Genomic DNA, 18133 nt, shown 5'->3' with positions numbered 1-18133 from the left:
GAGCTAAACATAGGTGGAGGTAAACTATAAGGAGGTAAACTATAGGAGTAAACTATCGGTGGAGCTAAACTATAAGGAGGTAAACTATAGGAGCTAAACTATAAGGAGGTAAACTATAGGTGGAGGTAAACTATTTGCGGGAGCTAAACTATAAGGAGGTAAACTATAGGTGGAGGTAAACTGGTGGAGGTAAACTATAAGGAGGTAAAACTATAGGTGAGGTAAACTATAGGTGGAGCTAAACTATAGGTGGAGGTAAACTATAAGGAGGTAAACTATAGGTGAGGTAAACTATAAGGAGTAAACTATAGGTGGAGCTATACTATAAGGAGCAAACTATAGGTGGAGCTAAACTATAGGTGGAGCTAAACTATAAGGAGGTAAACTATAGGTGGAGGTAAACTATAGGTGGAGGTAAACTATAAGAGCTAAACTATAGGTGAGTAAACTATAGGAGTAAACGTGGAGGTTGGAGGTAAACTATAGGTGGAGTATGGGAGGTAAACTATAGGTGGAGGTAAACTATATGAGGTAAACTATAGGTGGAGGTAAACTATATGGAGGTAAACTATAGGTGGAGGTAAACTAGGTGAGCTAAACTATAAGGAGGTAAACTATAGGTGAGCTAAACTATAAGGAGGTAAACTATAGGTGAGGTAAACTATAGTGGAGGTAAACTATAGGTAGGAACCATAGTGGAGGTAAACTCATAGAGGTAAACTATAGGTGGAGGTAAACTATCGGTGAGAGCAAACTATATGAGGTAAGCTATAGGTGGAGGTAAACTATAGGTGAGGTAAACTATAGGTGAGCTAATCTATAAGGAGGTAAACTATAGGTGGAGGTAAACTATCGGTGAGCTAAACTATAAGGAGGTAAACTATAGGTGGAGCTAAACTATAGGAGTGATAGGAGGTAAACTATCGGTGGAGCTAAACTATAAGGAGGAAACTATGGTGGAGGTAACTATAGGTGAGGTAAACTATCGGTGAGCTAAACTATGGATTGGAGCTAAAAGTATAGGTGGAGGTAAACTAAGGAGGTAAACTATAGGTGAGCTAAACTAGGTGGAGCTAAGTTATAGGTGGAGCTAAACTATAAGGAAAACAGGGTGAGCTAAACTATAGGTGAGCAACCATAGGTGAGCTAAACTATAGGTGGAGCTAAACTATAAGGTGGTAAGCTATATTTGGAGCAAACTATAAGGAGGTAAACTAGGTGGAGCTAAACTATAGGTGAGTAAACTATAAGGAGGTAAACTATAGGTGGAGCTAAACTATAGGTGAGTTAAACTAAGGAGGTAAACTATAGGTGGAGCTAAACTATAAGAGGTAAACTATAGGTGAGCTAAACTATAAGGAGGTAAACTATAGGTGGAGCTATACTATAAGGAGGCAAACTATAGGTGGAGGTAAACTATAGGTGAGGTAAACATAGGTGTGGGTAAACTATAGGTGGAGGTAAACTATAAGGAGGTAAACTATAGGTGGAGGTAAACTATCGGTGAGCTAAACTATAAGGAGGTAAACTATAGGTGGAGCTAAACTATAAGGAGGTAAACTATAGGTGGAGGAAACTATCGGTGGAGCTAAACTATAAGAGTAAAAACTATAGTGGAGGTAAACTATAGGTGAGGTAAACTATAGGTGGCGCATCATAAGAAGGTAAACTATAGGTGGAGGTAAACTATCGGTGAGCTAAACTATAAGAGGTAAACTATAGGTGGAGCTAAACATAAGGAGGTAACCATAGGTGAGGTAAACTATCGGTGGAGCTAAAATATAAGGAGGTAAACTGCAGGTGGAGGTAAACAGGTGGAGGTAAACTATCGGTGAGCTAAACATAAGGAGGTAAACTATAGGTGGAGCTAAAAGTATAGGGTGTGAGTAAACTATATGAGGTAAACTATAGGTGGAGCTAAACTATAGGTAGCTAAGTTATAGGTGGAGGTAAACTATAAGGAGGTAAACTATAGGTGGAGCTAAACTATAGGTGAGCTAAACTATAGGTGGAGCTAAACATAAGGTGGTAAGCTATATTTGGAGCTAAACTATAAGAGGTAAACTATAGGTGGAGCTAAACTATAGGTGGAGTTAAACTATAAGGAGGTAAACTATAGGTGGAGCTAAACTATAGGTGGAGTTAAACTATAAGGAGGTAAACTATAGGTGGAGCTAAACTATAGGTGGAGTTAAACTATAGGTGAGCTGCTATAGGTCGAGCTAACTATAAGGAGGTAAACTATAGGAGCTAAACTATAGGTGGAGCTAAACTATAAGGTGGTAAACTATAGGTGGAGCTAAACTATAAGTGGAGCTAAACTATAGGTGGAGGTAAACTGTAAGAGAAGGTAAACTCAGGTGAGGTGAGCTGACAGGTAGCAGTAAGTGATGAGTACTGACCTGAGTGGTAATCTTAGCCAACACGACCCTCCTCCTCCTCCTTCACTCAACCTTGTTCACTTAAACTCCACAACATTCTTAATTTTTTATGATAGTTTGGCTTAATATTTTTACAGTGTGTGTGTGTGTGTGTGTGTGTGTGTGTGTGTGTGTGTGTGTGTGTGTGTGTGTGTTTTGTGTGTGTGTGTGTGTGTGTGTGTGTGTGTTCGTCTGTCTGATCTGTTGTGGTGTCGAACAGTATTCGTGGGCGAGAAGCCTTAGGTGACAGAAGGTTGGTGGCGGCGGCGGCGGTGATAGTGGTGCGCGCTTTTCCGGACTGACAGATTTGTTCAAGATGATTTTTAATAAGAAGTTAAGAGGAGCAGTGTAGTGCGCGCCTCTTGATAGGTAGAGTGAGAAAGATGGGTCATGTCTGCACGCACTCTCCTCTCACCCCACAAGTCCCCGTTGTGTTAAGACCAGACAGGGGAGCGTGAGTGATTCTGGGAGGTATGAAGATTGAGTAAATGTTAAGTTTAAACGCAACACGACCAAGGTCCTGGAGACGATGTTTGTAAGATCTGGGGAAAGTACTGAAGAGTTTTTTGAGGCTCAGTTTGTCATCAGTGACGTGGAGGGACATGATCAGAGGATGTTAATATACTGTATACGTAACTATACTCTCGGTATGGGTGACGGGAACAAGGTTGGTTTATGGGTGTTCTGGCGGGCGCTGCAATCAGGACGCGTGTTGTCAATGGGGAGTATCCTGCAGGACGCTGTTGACGAGCAAGAGGAAGAAGAGATGACCCATGTCTCTGAGGAACGACGCTGTGGGTGGTCGACTGACAGGTGGAGCTGGTCCCTGTGAGGCGAACAGCATGGCAACCTTCACTAAGACAGTCTGTAAACCAAGGAATGAGACTTCAGCTGTTCCTATGGTTGATGACTTGTTGACAGTTGTTATCGTGTGTGTTTGCTGGAGATGTAGGTGTGTGTGTGTGTTTACTCGTGTAGAACCCGTTAATTCTACACACACACACACACACACACACACACACACACACACACACACACACACACACACACACACACACACACACCTGCCGCAGGTTGGTTTATCAGAGGTAATTAAGCCTCACTCTTGGTCACACCTGTACACGTGTTCTATCACTACAGGTACCTCTTCCTCCTCCTCTACATCCTCCCCCTCTTACCCGGCCCTCCTTCTCACCTCCTCCTCTTCTACCACCTTCTCCATCTCTTTGTCTACCTCCTCTTCCTCCTCCTTCACTACCTCTACCTCCTCATCTCAGCCATGGGTAAGAGATCGCATCAAGCTACGGTCGAGTCTCAGGTGTGATTCTGCCCTTCTCCTCTCTACTCTCCCTCCCCCTTTTCCCCCTCTCTACTCCCTCCTGCCCCTTTCTCTCCTCTCTTACTCTCCCCCTGCTGCCCCTTTCTCTCCTCTTTCTCTCCCCCCCGTCCTTTCTCCTCTCTCTCTCTCCCCTGTTGCCCCTTTTTCTCCTCACTCTCCCTCTCCCTCTCCTCTCTACTCTCCCTTCCTGCCCTTTCTCTCTTCTCTCTACTCTCCCCCTCCCTCCCTTTCTCTCCTCTCTCTACTCTCCTCTCCCTGCCCCTTTCTCTCCTCTCTCTACTCTCCCCTCCTGCCCTTTCTCTCCTCTCCCTACTCTTCCCCTCCTACCCCCTCTCTCCTCTCTCTCCTCTCCCCCTCCTGCCCCTTTCTCTCCTCTCTCTACTCTTCCCCCTCCTGCCCCCCTCTCTCCTCTCTCTACTCTCTCTCCTCCTGCCCCCTCTCTCTCTCTCCTCTCCCCTCCTGCCCCTCTTTCCTCTCTCTCTACTCTCCCCCTCCTGCCCCTCTCTCCTCTCTCTCTCTCCCCTCCTGCCCCTTTCTCTCCCTCTCTCTACTCTCCCCCCTCTGCCCATTTCTCTCATCTCTCTTCTCTCCCCTCTGCCCCCCTCTCTCCCCTCTCTCTACTCTCCCCTCCTGCCCCCCTCTCCTCTCTCTCTCTCTCCCCCCCTGCCCCCCTCTCTCTCTCTCCCCCCTCCTGCCCCTTTCCTCTCTACTCTCCCCCTCCTGCCCCCTCTCTCCTCTCTCTCTCCCCCTCCTGCCCCCCTCTCTCCCTCTCTCTCTCTCTCCTCCCCTCCCCCCTCTCTCCCCTCCCCTGCCCCCCTCTCTCCTCTCTCTCTCCCCCCTCCTGCCCCTTTCTCTCCTCTCTCTCTCTCCCCCTCCTTGCCCCTTTCTCTCCTCTCTCTCTCTCCCCTCCCTGCCCCTTTCTCTCCTCTCTCTCTCCCCCCTCCTGCCCCCCTCTCTCTCTCTCTCCCTCCCTCCCCTCTCTCTCTCTCTACTCTCCCCCTCCTGCCCCCCTCTCTACTCTCTCCCTCCTGCCCCTCTCTCCCTCTCTCTCTCCCCTCCTGCCCCTTTCTCTCCTCTCTCTCCTCCCCCTCCTGCCCCCCTCTCTCCTCTCTCTACTCTCCCCCTCCTGCCCCTTTCTCTCCTCTCTCTCTCTCCTCCTGCCCCCTCTCTCCTCTCTCTCTCTCCCCTCCTGCCTTTCTCTCTCTCTATTCTCCCCCCCTCCTGCCCCTTTCTCCTCTCTCTACTCTCCCCCTCTTGCCCCCCCTCTCTCTCTCTCTCTCTCCCCTCCTGCCTTTCTCTCTCTCCTACTCTCCCCCTCTTGCCCCCTCTCTCCTCCTCTGTCTCTCTCCTCCTGCCCCTTTCTCTCCTCTCTCTCTCCTCCTTCTTGCCCCCTCTCTCTCTCTGTCTCTCCTCCTCCTGCCCTTTCTCTCCTCTCTCTACTCTCCCCTCCTGCCCCCCCCATCTCCCTCTCTCTCTCCCCCCTCCTGCCCCCCCTCTCCTCTCTCTCTCCCTCTCCTGCCCCCCCCATCTCCTCTCTCTCTCCCCCTCCTGCCCCCCTCTCTCCTCTCTCTATTCTCCTCCTCCTGCCCCTTTCTCTCCTCTCTCTCTACTCTCCCCCTCCTGCCCCCCTCTCCTCTCTGCCTCTCCTCCTCCTGCCCCTTTCTCTCCCCTCTCTCTCTCTCCCCTTCTTGCCCCCTCTCTCCCTCTCTGTACTCTCCCCTCCTGCCCCTTTCTCTCCTCTCTCTCTACTCCTCTCCCTCCTGCCCCTTTCTCTCCTCTCTCTCTCTCCCCCTCTTCCCTTTTATCTCCTCTCTCTACTCCTCCCCCTCCTGCCCCTTTCTCTCCTCTCTCTCTCTCCCCTCCTGCCCCCCCTCTCTCTCTCTCCCTCCCCTGCCCCCCCTCTCTCTCCTCTCTCTCTCTCCCCTCCTGCCCCTTTCTCTCCTCTCTCTTCTCTCCCCTCCTGCCCCCCCTCTCTCTCTCTCCCCTCCCCTGCCCCCCCTCTCTCCCTCTCTCTCTCTCCCCCTCCTGCCCCTTTCTCTCCTCTCTCTCTCTCTCTCTCCCCCCTCCTGCCCCCTCTCTCCTCTCTCTACTCTCTCCCTCCTGCCCCCCTCTCTCCTCTCTACTCTCCCTCCCTGCCCCCTCTCTCCTCTCTCTCTCCCCCCTCCTGCCCCCCTCTCTCTCTCTCTCCTCCCTCCCCCTCTCTCCCTCTCTCTCTCTCTCCTCCTGCCCCTTTCTCTCCTCTCTCTACTCTCCCCCTCCCCTGCCCCTCTCCTCTCTCTACTCTCCCCTCCTGCCCTTTCTCTCTCTCTCTCTCTCCCCTCCTGCCCCCCCCTCTCTCTCCTCCCTGCCCTCTCTCCCTCTCTCTCTCTCCCCTCCTGCCCCTTTCTCTCCTCCTCTCTCCTCTCCTCCTGCCCTTTCTCTCCTCCTTTCTCACTCTTGCCCCTCTCTCTCTCTCCTCTCTTCTCTCCTCTCTCTCTCTCCCCTCAGCCCCTTTCTCTCTCTCTCTCTCCCCTCCTGCCCCCTCTCTCTCTCTCCTCCCCTGCCCCCCTCTCTCCTCTCTACTCTCCCCCTCCTGCCCCTTTCTCTCCTCTCTCTACTATACCCCTCCTGCCCTTTCTCTCCTCTCTCTACTCTCCCCCTCCCCCTTTCTCTCCTCTCTCTACTCTCCCCTCCTGCCCCCTCTCTCCTCTCTCTACTCTCCCTCCTGCCTTTCTCTCTCTCCTCTGCCCTCCTGCCTCTCTCCTCTCTCTACTCTCCTCCTTCCCTCCTCTCTCTCTCCTCCTGCCCATTCTCTCCTCTCTCTCTCTCTCCCCTCCTGCCTCTCTCTCCTCTCTCCCCCTCCTGCCCTTTCTCTCCTCCTCTCTCTCTCTCCCCCTCCTGCCCCCTCTCTCTCTCTCCTCCCTGCCCCCCTCTCTCCTCTCTCTACTCTCCCCTCCCTGCCCCTTTCTCTCCTCTCTCTCTACCTCCTGCCCCTTTCTCTCCTCTCTCTCTCCCCCTCCTGCCCCATTCTCTCCTCTCTCTACTCTCCCCCCTCCTGCCCCCTCTCTCCCCTCTCTCTCTCTCCCCCCCTCCTGCCTTTCTCTCCTCTCTCTACTCTCCCCTCCTGCCCCCCCTCTCTCTCTCTCCCTCCCTTTACCTCCATTCTCCTCCCTCACCTCCTCCTCCATTTTCCTCCTCTTCCTCCACCCTCCTCCATTTTCCTCCTCTTCCTCCACCCTTCCCTCCTCTTCCCCCCTCCCTCCTTCACCCCTCCTCTTCTTCACCTCCCTCCTCCTACCTCCATCCTCCCTCCTCCACTCCGTCCTCCTCCCTCCTCCCACCCTCCCCTCCTCCATCCTCCCTCCTCCACCCTCCCTCCTTCATCTTCCCTCCTTCACTCTCCGTCCTCCACTCACCTCCTCCATCCTCCCTCCTCCACCCTCCCTCCTCCCCCTCCCTCCTCCACCCTCCCTCCTCCATCCTCCCTCCTTCATCTTCCCTCCTTCCTCTCCGTCCTCCATCACCCCTCCTCCATCCTCCCTCCTCCTCCTCCTCTCCCCTCCTCCACCCCTCCCTCCTCCCCCCCTCCCCCTCCCCTCCCCCCCAGTATCCAACATATTACCCTCATGTATTATGGCCAAGACCTTCCATTGTATCGCCACCCGGGGGACCTGGCAGGACCTGGGCCTGACGGGAAACCTGGCCAGGATCGTGGGTAACCTGATGGGCTGGGGACGCTGGGGGACCTGGCCGACCTGTGGGATGGAGAAGGCCTTGCTTACAAATGAACCTGGGGACCTGGCGTTGCCCTGGGACCTGACGGGGACCTGGACACTGCTGGACCTGAGACCTGGGGCCTGGCCGGGCCTGGAAAGACCTGTCGGGACCTGGGGGGTATGTGAGGACCTGGTGGCCTGGCGGACCTGAGGGACCTGTGGCGAAACTGGATATGGAGACCTACCTTCCACACACTACCGCCATCTTGTCATTCTCCACACACACACACACACACACACACACACACACACACACACACACACACACACACACACACACACACACACATCGCCCCGTCCTTTGGTCTTATCAGATTAGCTTTGATCACGGTAGAGGGTTAAGGTCTGTAAGGAGAGGATAAGGGGGATAGTGAGAAGAAGGGGGAGGGAGAGAGGATGGGGAATAGTGGAAGGTCGGATAGTGGAGGGAAAAAGTGTGGAATTGTGAGAGGAGAGTGAGGTTATGAGGCGTGTAAGCAGACAATGGGTTGGTTTTTATGGCCGAGGAGGGGGATGACCACGCACTCAGGGGAGGGGGGACCATAGGGGCTGTGTGGACCATGGGGCTGTGTAGGGACCATGGGGGCTGTATAAGGGACCATGGGGAGCTGTATAATGGACCATGGGGGCTGTATAAGGGACCACGGGGGCTGTATAAGGGACCATGGGGGCTGTATAAGGACCATGGGGCTGTGTAAGGAGACCATGGGGGCTGTATAAGGACCATGGGGCTGTGTAAGGACCATGGGGCTGTATAAGGAACCATGGGGGCTGTATAAGACCCATGGGGCTGTGTAAGGACCATGGGGGCTGTATAAGGGCCCATTGGGCTGTGTAAGGGCCATGGGGCTGTATAAGGAACCATGGGGGCTGTATAGGGACCATGGGGGCTGTATAAGGACCATGGGGGCTGTATAAGGACCATGGGGGTGTATAAGAACCATGGGGGCTGTATAAGGACCATGGGGGCTGTATAATGAACCATGGGGGCTGTATAAGGATGTGGGGTTATAAGGGACCAGGGGGCTGTATAAGGGACCATGGGGGCTGTATAGGGATCATGGGGGGCTGTATAAGGGACGATGGGGGCTATAAGGAACCATGGGGGCTGTATAGGGACCATGGGGGCTGTATAAGGGACCATGGGGGCTGTATAAGGGAACCATGGAGCTGTAGGGACCATGGGGGCTGTATAAGGGACCATGGGGGCTGTATAGAGGACCATGGAGCTGTATAAGGGACCATGGGGGCTGTATAAGGACCATGGGGGCTGTATAAGGAGACCATGGGGGCTGTATAAGGACCATGGGGCGTAAGGGACCATGGGGGCTGTATAAGGGACCATGGGGGCTGTATAAGGGACCATGGGGCTGCGTAAGACCATGGGGGCTGTATAGGGACCATGGGGGCTGTATAAGGGACCATGGGGGGTGTATAAGGGACCATAGGGGCTGTATAAGACCATGGGGCTGTATAAGGGACCATGGGGCTGTATAAGGACGATGGGGGCTGTATAAGGAACCATGGGGGCTGTATAAGGGAACCATGGGGGCTGTATAGGGACCATGGGGGCTGTATAAGGGACCATGGAGCTGTATAAGGGACCATGGGGGCTGTATAAGGGACCATGGGGGCTGTATAAGGACCATGGGGTGTATAAGGGACCATGTGGCTGCGTAAGGGACCATGGGGGGCTGTATAAGGATCATGGGGGCTGTATAAGGGACCATGGGGCTGTATAAGGACCATGGGGGCTGTATAAGGATCATGGGGCTGTATAAGGACCATAGGGGCTGTATAAGGGACCATGGGGTGTATAAGGGACCATGGGGGTTGTATAAGGACCATGGGGCTGTATAAGGGACCACGGGGCTGTATAAGGGAACCATGGGGGCTGTATAAGGGTCCATGGGGGCTGTATAAGGGACCATGGGGGCTGTATAAGGACCATGGGGTTGTATAAGGGACCATGGGGCTGTATAAGGGACACGGGGGGCTGTATAAGGGACCATGGGGGGCTGTATAAGGTCCATGGGGCTGTATAAGGACCATGGGCTGTATAGAGGACCATGGGGGTTGTATAAGGGACCATGGGGCTGTATAAGGGACCACGGGGGCTGTATAAGGACCATGGGGGCTGCGTAGACCATGGGGGCTGTATAAGGGACCATGGGGTTGTATAAGGACCATGGGGCTGTATAAGGACCACGGGGGCTGTATAAGGGACCATGGGGCTGTATAAGGGTCCATGGGGGCTGTATAAGGGACCATGGGGGCTGTATAAGGGACCATGGGGCTGTATAAGGACCACGGGGCTGCGTAAGGGACCATGGGAGCTGTAAAGGGATCATGGGGGCTGTATAAGGGACCATGGGGGTGTATAAGGGACCATGGGGCTGTATAAGGGACCACGGGGCTGTATAAGGGACCATGGGGGCTGTATAAGGGTCCATGGGGGCTGTATAAGGGCATGGGGGTGTATAAAGGACCACGGGGCTGTATAAGGGACCATGGGGGCTGTATAAGGGTCCATGGGGGCTTATAAGGGGCATGGGGGCTGTATAAGGGACCATGGGGCTGTATAGGGACCACGGGGCTGCGTAAGGGACCATGGGAGCTGTATAAGGGTCCATGGGGGCTGTATAAGGGAGCATGGGGGCTGTATAAGGGACCATGGGGCTGTATAAGGGACCACGGGGCTGTATAAGGGACCATGGGGGCTGTATAAGGGACCATGGGGGCTGTATAAGGACCATGGGGCTGTATAGGGACCATGGGGGCTGTATATGGGAAAATGGGGCTGTAAAGGGACCACGAGGCTGTATAAGGGACCATGGAGGCTGTATAAGGGACCTGGGGGGACTGTATAGGGACCATGGGGGCTGTATAAGGGACCATGGGGCTGTATAAGGGACCATGGGGCTGTATATGGGAAAATGGGGCTTTAAAGGGACCATGGGGCTGTAGGGACCATGGGAGTGTATAAGGGACCATGGGAGATGTATAAGGGACCATGGGGCTGAATAAGGCCTATAAATGATATCCACAATGACGTCATCACTGCGCTGAGACTACCTTAAAAGTTTTTCAAATTACGTGAAGATTAGACACCCCAGGTTAGGTTAGGTTAGGTTTAGCTAGGTTAGGTTAGAATTAGGTCAGGTCAGGTCAGGTCAGGTCAGGTCAGGTCAGCTCAGGTTAGGTTAGGTTAAGTTAGGTTAGGTTAGGTTAGGTTAGGTTAAGTTTAGTTAGGTTAAGTTAGATTAGGTTAAGTTAGGTTAGGTCAGGTCAGGTTAAATTAGGTTAGGTTAAGTTAGGTTAGGTCAGGTCAGGTCAGGTCAGGTCAGGTCAGGTCAGGTCAGGTCAAATTTGGTTAGGTTAAGTTAGGTTAGGTTAGGTCAGGTCAGGTTAAGTTAGGTTAAGTTTGGTTCGGTTAGGTTAGGTTAGGTTAAGTTAGGTTAGGTTAGGTCAGGTCAGGTCAGGTCAGGATAGGTTAAGTTTGGTTAGGTTAAGTTAGGTTAGGTTAGGTAGGGTCAGGTTAGGTTAGGTTAAGTTTGGTTAGGTTAAGTTAGGTTAGGTTAAGTTAGGTTAGGTTAAGTTAGGTTAGGTTAGGTTAGGTTAGGTTAAATTGGCTTCGTTAATGGCGTCTAAATTCACGCCCGTCAACATATATCCTTCCATTTCACCTAACCTAACCTAACCCTAAAAGAAATTTACTGCTTTTAACCTCTCTCTCTCTCTCTCATTCTCTCTCTGGCTCTCACAATCTCTCAAGACTCTCACAATCTCCCCCAGGCTCTCTAATCTCTCCCAGGCTCTCACAATCTCTCCCAGGCTCTCACAGTCTCCCCAGGCTCTCCACAATCTCTCCTGACTCTCAAATCTCCCCCTGACTCTCACAATCTCCTCCTGACTCTCACAATCTCCTCCTGACTCTCACAATCTCCTCTCGACTCTCTACAATCCCCCAGGCTCGCACAATCTCCCCCAGGCTCTCACACTCTCCCTGCTCTCACAATCTCCCCTGACTCACAATCTCCCCTAGGCTCTCACAATCTCCTCCTGACTCTCACAATCTCCACCTGACTCACAATCTCCCCAGGCTCTCACAATCTCCCCAGGCTCTCACACTCTCCCCCTGACTCACAATATCCCCCAGGCTCTCACAATCTCTCCCCTGACTCTCACAATCTCCCCTGCTCTCACAATCTCCTTCCAGGCTCTCACAATCTCCCCCTGACTCTCACTCTCCCCCAGACTCTCACAATCTCCCCAGGCTCCGACAATCTCCCCCTGACTCAAATCTCCCCCAGACTCTCACATCTCCCCCAGGCTCTGACAATCTCCCCTGACTCACAATCTCCCCCAGGCTCTGACAATCTCCCCTGACTCTAATCTCCCCCAGACTCTCACAATCTCCCCAGTCTCTGACAATCTCCCCCTGACTCACAATCTCCCAGGCTCTGACAATCTCCCCTGACTCACAATCTCCCCCTGACTCACAATCTCCCCTGACTCTATCTCCCCCCAAGCTCTCAATCTCCCCCAGGCTCTGACAATCTCTCCCCAGGCTCTCAATCTCCCCAGGCTCTCACAATCTCTCCCAGGCTCTACAATCTCCCCAGGCTCTGACAATCTCCCCTCAGGCTCTCACACTCTCTCCTCAGACTCTAATCTCCCCATTCTCTCAAATCTCCCCAGGCTCTCACAATCTCCCCAGGCCCTCACATTCTCCCCCAGGCTCTCCACTCTCTCCTCAGACTCTCACAATCTCCCCTAGGCTCTCACAATCTCTCCCAGGCTCTCACAATCTCCCCCCAGGCTCTCACATCTCTCCCAGGCTCTCAATCTCCCCTCAGGCTCTCCACTCTCTCCTCAGACCTCACAATCTCCCCCATTCTCTCACAATCTCCCCAGGCTCTCACAATCTCCCACAGGCCCTCACATTCTCCCCCAGGCTCTCCACCTCTCTCCTCAGACTCTCACAATCTCCCCTAGGCTCTCCAATCTCCCCTAGGCTCTCAAATCTCCCCAGGCTCACCAATCTCCCCCAGGCTCTCACAATCTCCCCAGGCTCTCCACCTCTCCTCAGACTCTCACAATCTCCCCCAGGCTCTCACAATCTCTCCCAGGCTCTCTCAATCTCCCCCAGGCTCTCAAATCTCTCCCAGGCTCTCACAATCTCTCCCAGGCTCTCACAATCTCTCCTGACTCCTGTACCTAGCGTCTTCCCGTCACTGGGGTTACCATGACAACCCTGGCGTGAGTTCGTCGTGTTGTTTTGCTGTTGTTGTCGTCCTGTTGTTATTCTGTTTTCCTGTTGTTGTGTTGTTGTCGTCCTGTTGTTATTCTGTTTTCCTATTGTTGTGTTGTTGTCGTTCTGTTGTTATTCTGTTCTCCTGTTGTGTTGTCGTCCTGTTGTTATTCTTTTTCCTGTTGTTGTGTTGTTGTCGTTCTGTTGTTATTCAATTTTTCCTGTTGTTGTGTTGTTGTCGTCCTGTTGTTTTTCTGTTTACCCGTTTTCCTAACCCAACCATAACTGATAGAGATAATCAGTAAAATCGTTGGTTGGTTGATCATCAATATAAACAGTGCAGCTATACAAACAGTGGTAAACAGTACAGGTATACAAACAGTGGTAAACAGTGCAGGTATACAAACAATGGTAAACAGTACAGGTATACAAACAATGGTAAACAGTGCAGCTATACAAACAGTGGTAAACAGTACAGGTATACAAACAATGGTAAACAGTGCAGGTATACAAACAATGGTAAACAGTACAGGTATACAAACAGTGGTAAACAGTACAGGTATACAAACAGTGGTAAACAGTACAGGTATACAAACAATGGTAAACAGTACAGGTATACAAACAATGGTAAACAGTACAGGTATACAAACAGTGGTAAACAGTACAGGTATACAAACAATGGTAAACAGTTACTGGCTATACAAACAGTGTTGAGGTAAACAATTACCGGGTATACAAACAATGAGTAAACAGTACGGGTATACAGGGAAACAATGGTAAGGAAACAGTACAGGTATACAAACAGTGGTAAACAGGTACAGGTATACAAACAGTGGTAAACAGTACGGTATACAAACAGTGAGTAGAAGCAATTTGCAGGTATACAAACAATGGTAAACAGTACAATTTACAAACAATGGTAAACGAGGTGCAGCTATACAAACAATGGTAAACAGTGCGAAGCTATACAAACAGTGGTAAACGGTACAGGTATACAAACAATGGTAAACGGTACAGGTATACAAACAATGGTAAACAGTTGCAGCTATACAAACAGTGGTAAACAGTTAGCTATACAAACAGTGGTAAACAGTACAGGTATACAAACAATGGTAAACAGTGCGGGTATACAAACAGTGGTAAACAGTACAGGTATACAAACAATGGTAAACAGTGCAGGTATACAAACAGTGGTAAACAGTACAGGTATACAAACGGTGGTAAACAGTACAGGTATACAACAATGGTAAACAGTACAGGTATACAAACAATGGTAGAAGCAATTGCAGGTATACAAACAGTGTTAAACAGTACAGGTATACAAACAATGGTAAACAGTGCAGCTATACAAACAGTGGTAAACAGTACAGGTATACAAACAATGGTAAACAGTACAGGTATGTTATACAAACAATGGTAAGAAAGTACAGGTATACAAACAGTGGTAAACAGTACAGGTATACAAACAGTGGTAAACAGTACAGGTATACAAACATTGGTAAACAGTACAGGTATACAAACAATGGTAAACAATTTTGGGTATACAAACAATGGTAAACAGTTGCAGCTATACAAACAATGTGGTAAACAGTTGCAGCTATATACAAACGGTGGTAAACGGTACAGGTATACAAACAATGGTAAACAGTACAGGTATACAAACAATGTGGTAAAACGGTGCAGCTATACAAACAGTGGTAAACAGTTGCAGCTATACAAACAGTGGTAAACAGTACAGGTATACAAGAGCAATGGTGAAACGAACACAGGTATACAAACAATGGTAAACGGTGCAGCTATACAAACAGTGATAAACAGTGCAGGTATACAAACAATGGTAAACAGTACAGGTATACAAACAATGGTAAACAGTACAGGTATATACAAACGGTGGTAAACAGTACCAGGTATACAAACAATGGTAAACAATTACGGGTATACAAACAATGGTAAAACAGTGCAGCTATACAAACAGTGGTAAAACAGTACAGGTATACAAACAATGGTAAACAGTACAGGTATACAAACGGTGGTAAACAGTACAGGTTATACAAATTGGTAAACAGTACGGGTATACAAACAATGGTAAACAGTACGGGTATACAAACAGTGGTAAACAGTACAGGTAGCGTATTAAACAAGTGCAGCTATACAAACAATAGTAGAAGCAGTGCAGGTATACAAACAATGGTAAACAGTGCAGGTATACAAACAATGGTAAACAGTACAGGTATACAAACAATGGTAAACAGTGCAGGTATACAAACAATGGTAAACAGTACGGGTATACAAACAGTGGTAAACAGTACAGGTATACAAACGGTGGTAAACGGTGCAGCTATACAAACAGTGGTAGAAGCAATTACAGGTATGCAAACAGTGGTAAACAGTGCAGCTATATACAAACAATGGTAAACAGTACAGGTATACAACAATGGTAAACAGTACAGGTATACAAACAATGGTAAACAGTGCAGCTATACAAACAATGGTAGAAGCAGTGCAGGTATACAAACAATGGTAAACAGTACGGTATACAAACAATGGTAAACAGTGCGGTATACAAACAATGGTAAACAGTACAGGTATTATACAAACAGTGGTAAACAGTACAGGTATACAAACAATGGTAAACAGTACAGGTATACAAACAATGGTAAAACTGGTACAGGTATACAAACAGTGGTAAACAGTGCAGCTATACAAAACAATGGTAAACAGTGCAGCTATACAAACAGTGGTAAACAGTACAGGTATACAAACAGTGATAAACAGTGCAGCTATACAAACAATGGTAAACGGTGCAGGTATACAAACAATGGTAAACAGTACAGGTATACAAACAATGGGTGGCTTAGTGCAGGTATACAAACAATGGTAAACAGTACAGGTAGCACAGAAACAATGGTAAACAGTACAGGTATACAAACAATGGTAAACAGTACAGATATACAAGTAATGGTAAACAGTACAGGTATGTACAAACAATGAGTAAATGAGTGCAGGTATACAAACAGTGGTAAACAGTACAGGTATACAAACAGTGGTAAACAGTGCAGGTATACAAACAGTGGTAAACAGTGCAGGTATACAAACAGTGGTAAACAGTGCAGCTATACAAACAATGGTAAACAGTGCAGCTATACAAACAGTGGTAAACAGTACAGGTATACAAACAGTGATGCAAGCGGTACAGGTATACAAACAGTGGTAAACAGTACAGGTATACAAACAGTGGTAAACAGTACAGGTATTATACAAACAATGAGGTAAACGGTACAGGTATACAAACAGTGGTAAACAGTACAGATATACAAACAGTGGTAAACAGTACAGGTATACAAATAGTAGTATTAAACAATTACAGGTATACAAACAGTGGTAAAACAGTACAGGTATACAAACAATGGTAAACAGTTGCAGCTATACAAACAGTGGTAAACAGTGCGGGTATACAAGCAGTGGTAAACAGTGCAGCTATACAAACAATGGTAAACAGTACAGGCATACAAACAATGGTAGACAGTACAGGTATACAAACGGTGGTAAACAGTACAGGTATACAAACAATGGTAAACAGTACAGGTACAAACAATGGTAAACAGTACAGGTATACAACGGTGGTAAACAGTGCAGGTATACAAACAATGGTAAACAAGTACAGGTATACAAACAATGGTAAAGTAGTACAGGTATACAAACAATGGTAAACAGTGCAGGTATACAAACAATGAGTAGAAGCAGTGCAGGTATACAAACGGTGGTAGAAAGCAGTACAGGTATACAAACAGTGGTAAACAGTGCGGGTATACAAACAGTAAACAGTGCGGGTACATACAAACGGTGGTAAACAATTTACAGGTATACAAACAGTGATGAAAAACAGTGCAGGTACAAACAATGGTAAACAGTGCAGGTATTATACAAACGGTGGTAAACAGTGCAGGTATACAAACAATGGTAAACAGTGCGGGTATACAAACAATGGTAAACAGTACAGGTATACAAACAGTGGTAAACAGTGCGGGTATACAAACGGTGGTAAACAATTACAGATTACAAACGGTGGTAAACAGTACAGGTATACAAACAATGGTAAACAGTACAGGTATACAAACAATGGTAAACGGTACGGGTGTTATACAAACAGTGGTAAACGGTACAGGTATACAAACAGTGGTAAACAGTACAATTTATACAAACAATGGTAAACAGTACAGGTATACAAACAGTGGTAAACAGTACAGGTATACACAAACAATGGTAAACAGTGCAGGTATACAAACAATGGTAAACAGTACAGGTATACAAACAATGGTAAACAGTGCAGGTATTGTGCTATACAAACCAATGGTAAAACAGTACGGGTATACAAACAATGGTAAACGGTACAGGTATACAAACAGTGGTAAAACAATTTTGGGTATACAAACAATGGTAAACTGAGTACAGTATACAAACAATGGTAAACAATACAGGTATACAAACAATGGTAAACAGTGCAGGTATACAAACAGTGAGTATAGTACAGGTATACAAACAGTGGTAAGCAGTGCAGCTATACAAACAGTGGTAAACAATACAGGTATACAAACAATGGTAAACAGTACAGGTATACAAACAATGGTAAACAGTACCGGTATACAAACAGTAAACAATTACAGGTATACAAACGGTGGTAAACAGTACAGGTATACAAACAATGAAGTAAACAGTACAGGTATACAAACAATGGTAAACAGTACAGGTATACAAACAGTGGTAAACAGTACGGGTATACAAACAATGGTAAACAGTACAGGTATACAAACAATGAAAGTACCAGAAACAGTACAGGTATGCAAACAGTGGTATTAACTTAGTACGGGTATACAAACAATGGTAAACAGTGCAGGTATACAAACAGTGGTAAAACAGTACAGGTATACAAACAATGGTAAGAAGCAATTGCAGGTATACAAACAATGGTAAACAGTACGGGTATACAAACAATGGTAAACAGTACAGGTATACAAACAATGGTAAACAGTACAGGTATACAAACAATAGGTAGAAATAGTGCAGGAATTATACAAAACTAATGAGTAAACAATTACAGGTATACAAACAATGGTAAACAATTACCAGGTATACAAACAGTGAAAGTAAACAGTGCAGCTATACAAACAGTGGTAAACAGTACAGGTATACAAACAATGAGTAAACAGTACAGGTATACAAACAATAGTGATAGAAGCAATTGCAAGGTAGCATACAAACAATGAGTAGAAGCAGTACGGGTATACAAGCAATGGTAAAACAGTACAGGTACATGAAGCAATGGTAAACAGTACAGGTATACAAACAATGGTAAACAGTGCAGGTA

At 48.2% G+C, this 18133-nt stretch overlaps 1 protein-coding gene across 1 annotated transcript; it reads right to left on the bottom strand.

Annotated features, from left to right (window-relative positions):
* Nucleotides 1-3135: 3135 nt before the first annotated feature.
* On the bottom strand, nt 3136-9081 carry LOC121871115 (proline-rich extensin-like protein EPR1). The gene is made up of 3 exons (XM_042373263.1): nt 8040-9081; nt 7431-7615; nt 3136-3285 (listed from the first exon to the last, which is right to left on the bottom strand). The coding sequence occupies exons 1-3, from the start codon at nt 9079-9081 to the stop codon at nt 3136-3138; spliced, it is 1377 nt and encodes a 458-aa protein (XP_042229197.1).
* Between the last annotated feature and the right edge of the window lie 9052 nt (nt 9082-18133).

This window comes from Homarus americanus, unplaced genomic scaffold, assembly GCF_018991925.1.
Source record: "Homarus americanus isolate GMGI-L3 unplaced genomic scaffold, GMGI_Hamer_2.0 scaffold5173, whole genome shotgun sequence".
Classification (NCBI taxonomy): domain Eukaryota; kingdom Metazoa; phylum Arthropoda; class Malacostraca; order Decapoda; family Nephropidae; genus Homarus; species Homarus americanus.
The sequence above is the reverse complement of the archived record's forward strand: the minus strand, read 5'-3'. Positions and strand labels throughout refer to the sequence as shown.

Bases quoted from the DNA above. Each gene is read 5' to 3' on its own strand.
- LOC121871115 (XM_042373263.1), bottom strand. From the start codon at position 9,081: ATGGTCCCTATACAGCCCCCATGGTTCCCTTATACAGCCCCCATGGTT. The intron at 7,616-8,039 runs GTGCGTGGTCAT...AGGTCCCGACAG, and splicing joins TATGGTCCCCCCTCCCCTGA to GTCTTTCCAGGCCCGGCCAG. The intron at 3,286-7,430 runs GTCAGGCCCAGG...CTTGGTTTACAG, and splicing joins CGATCCTGGCCAGGTTTCCC to ACTGTCTTAGTGAAGGTTGC.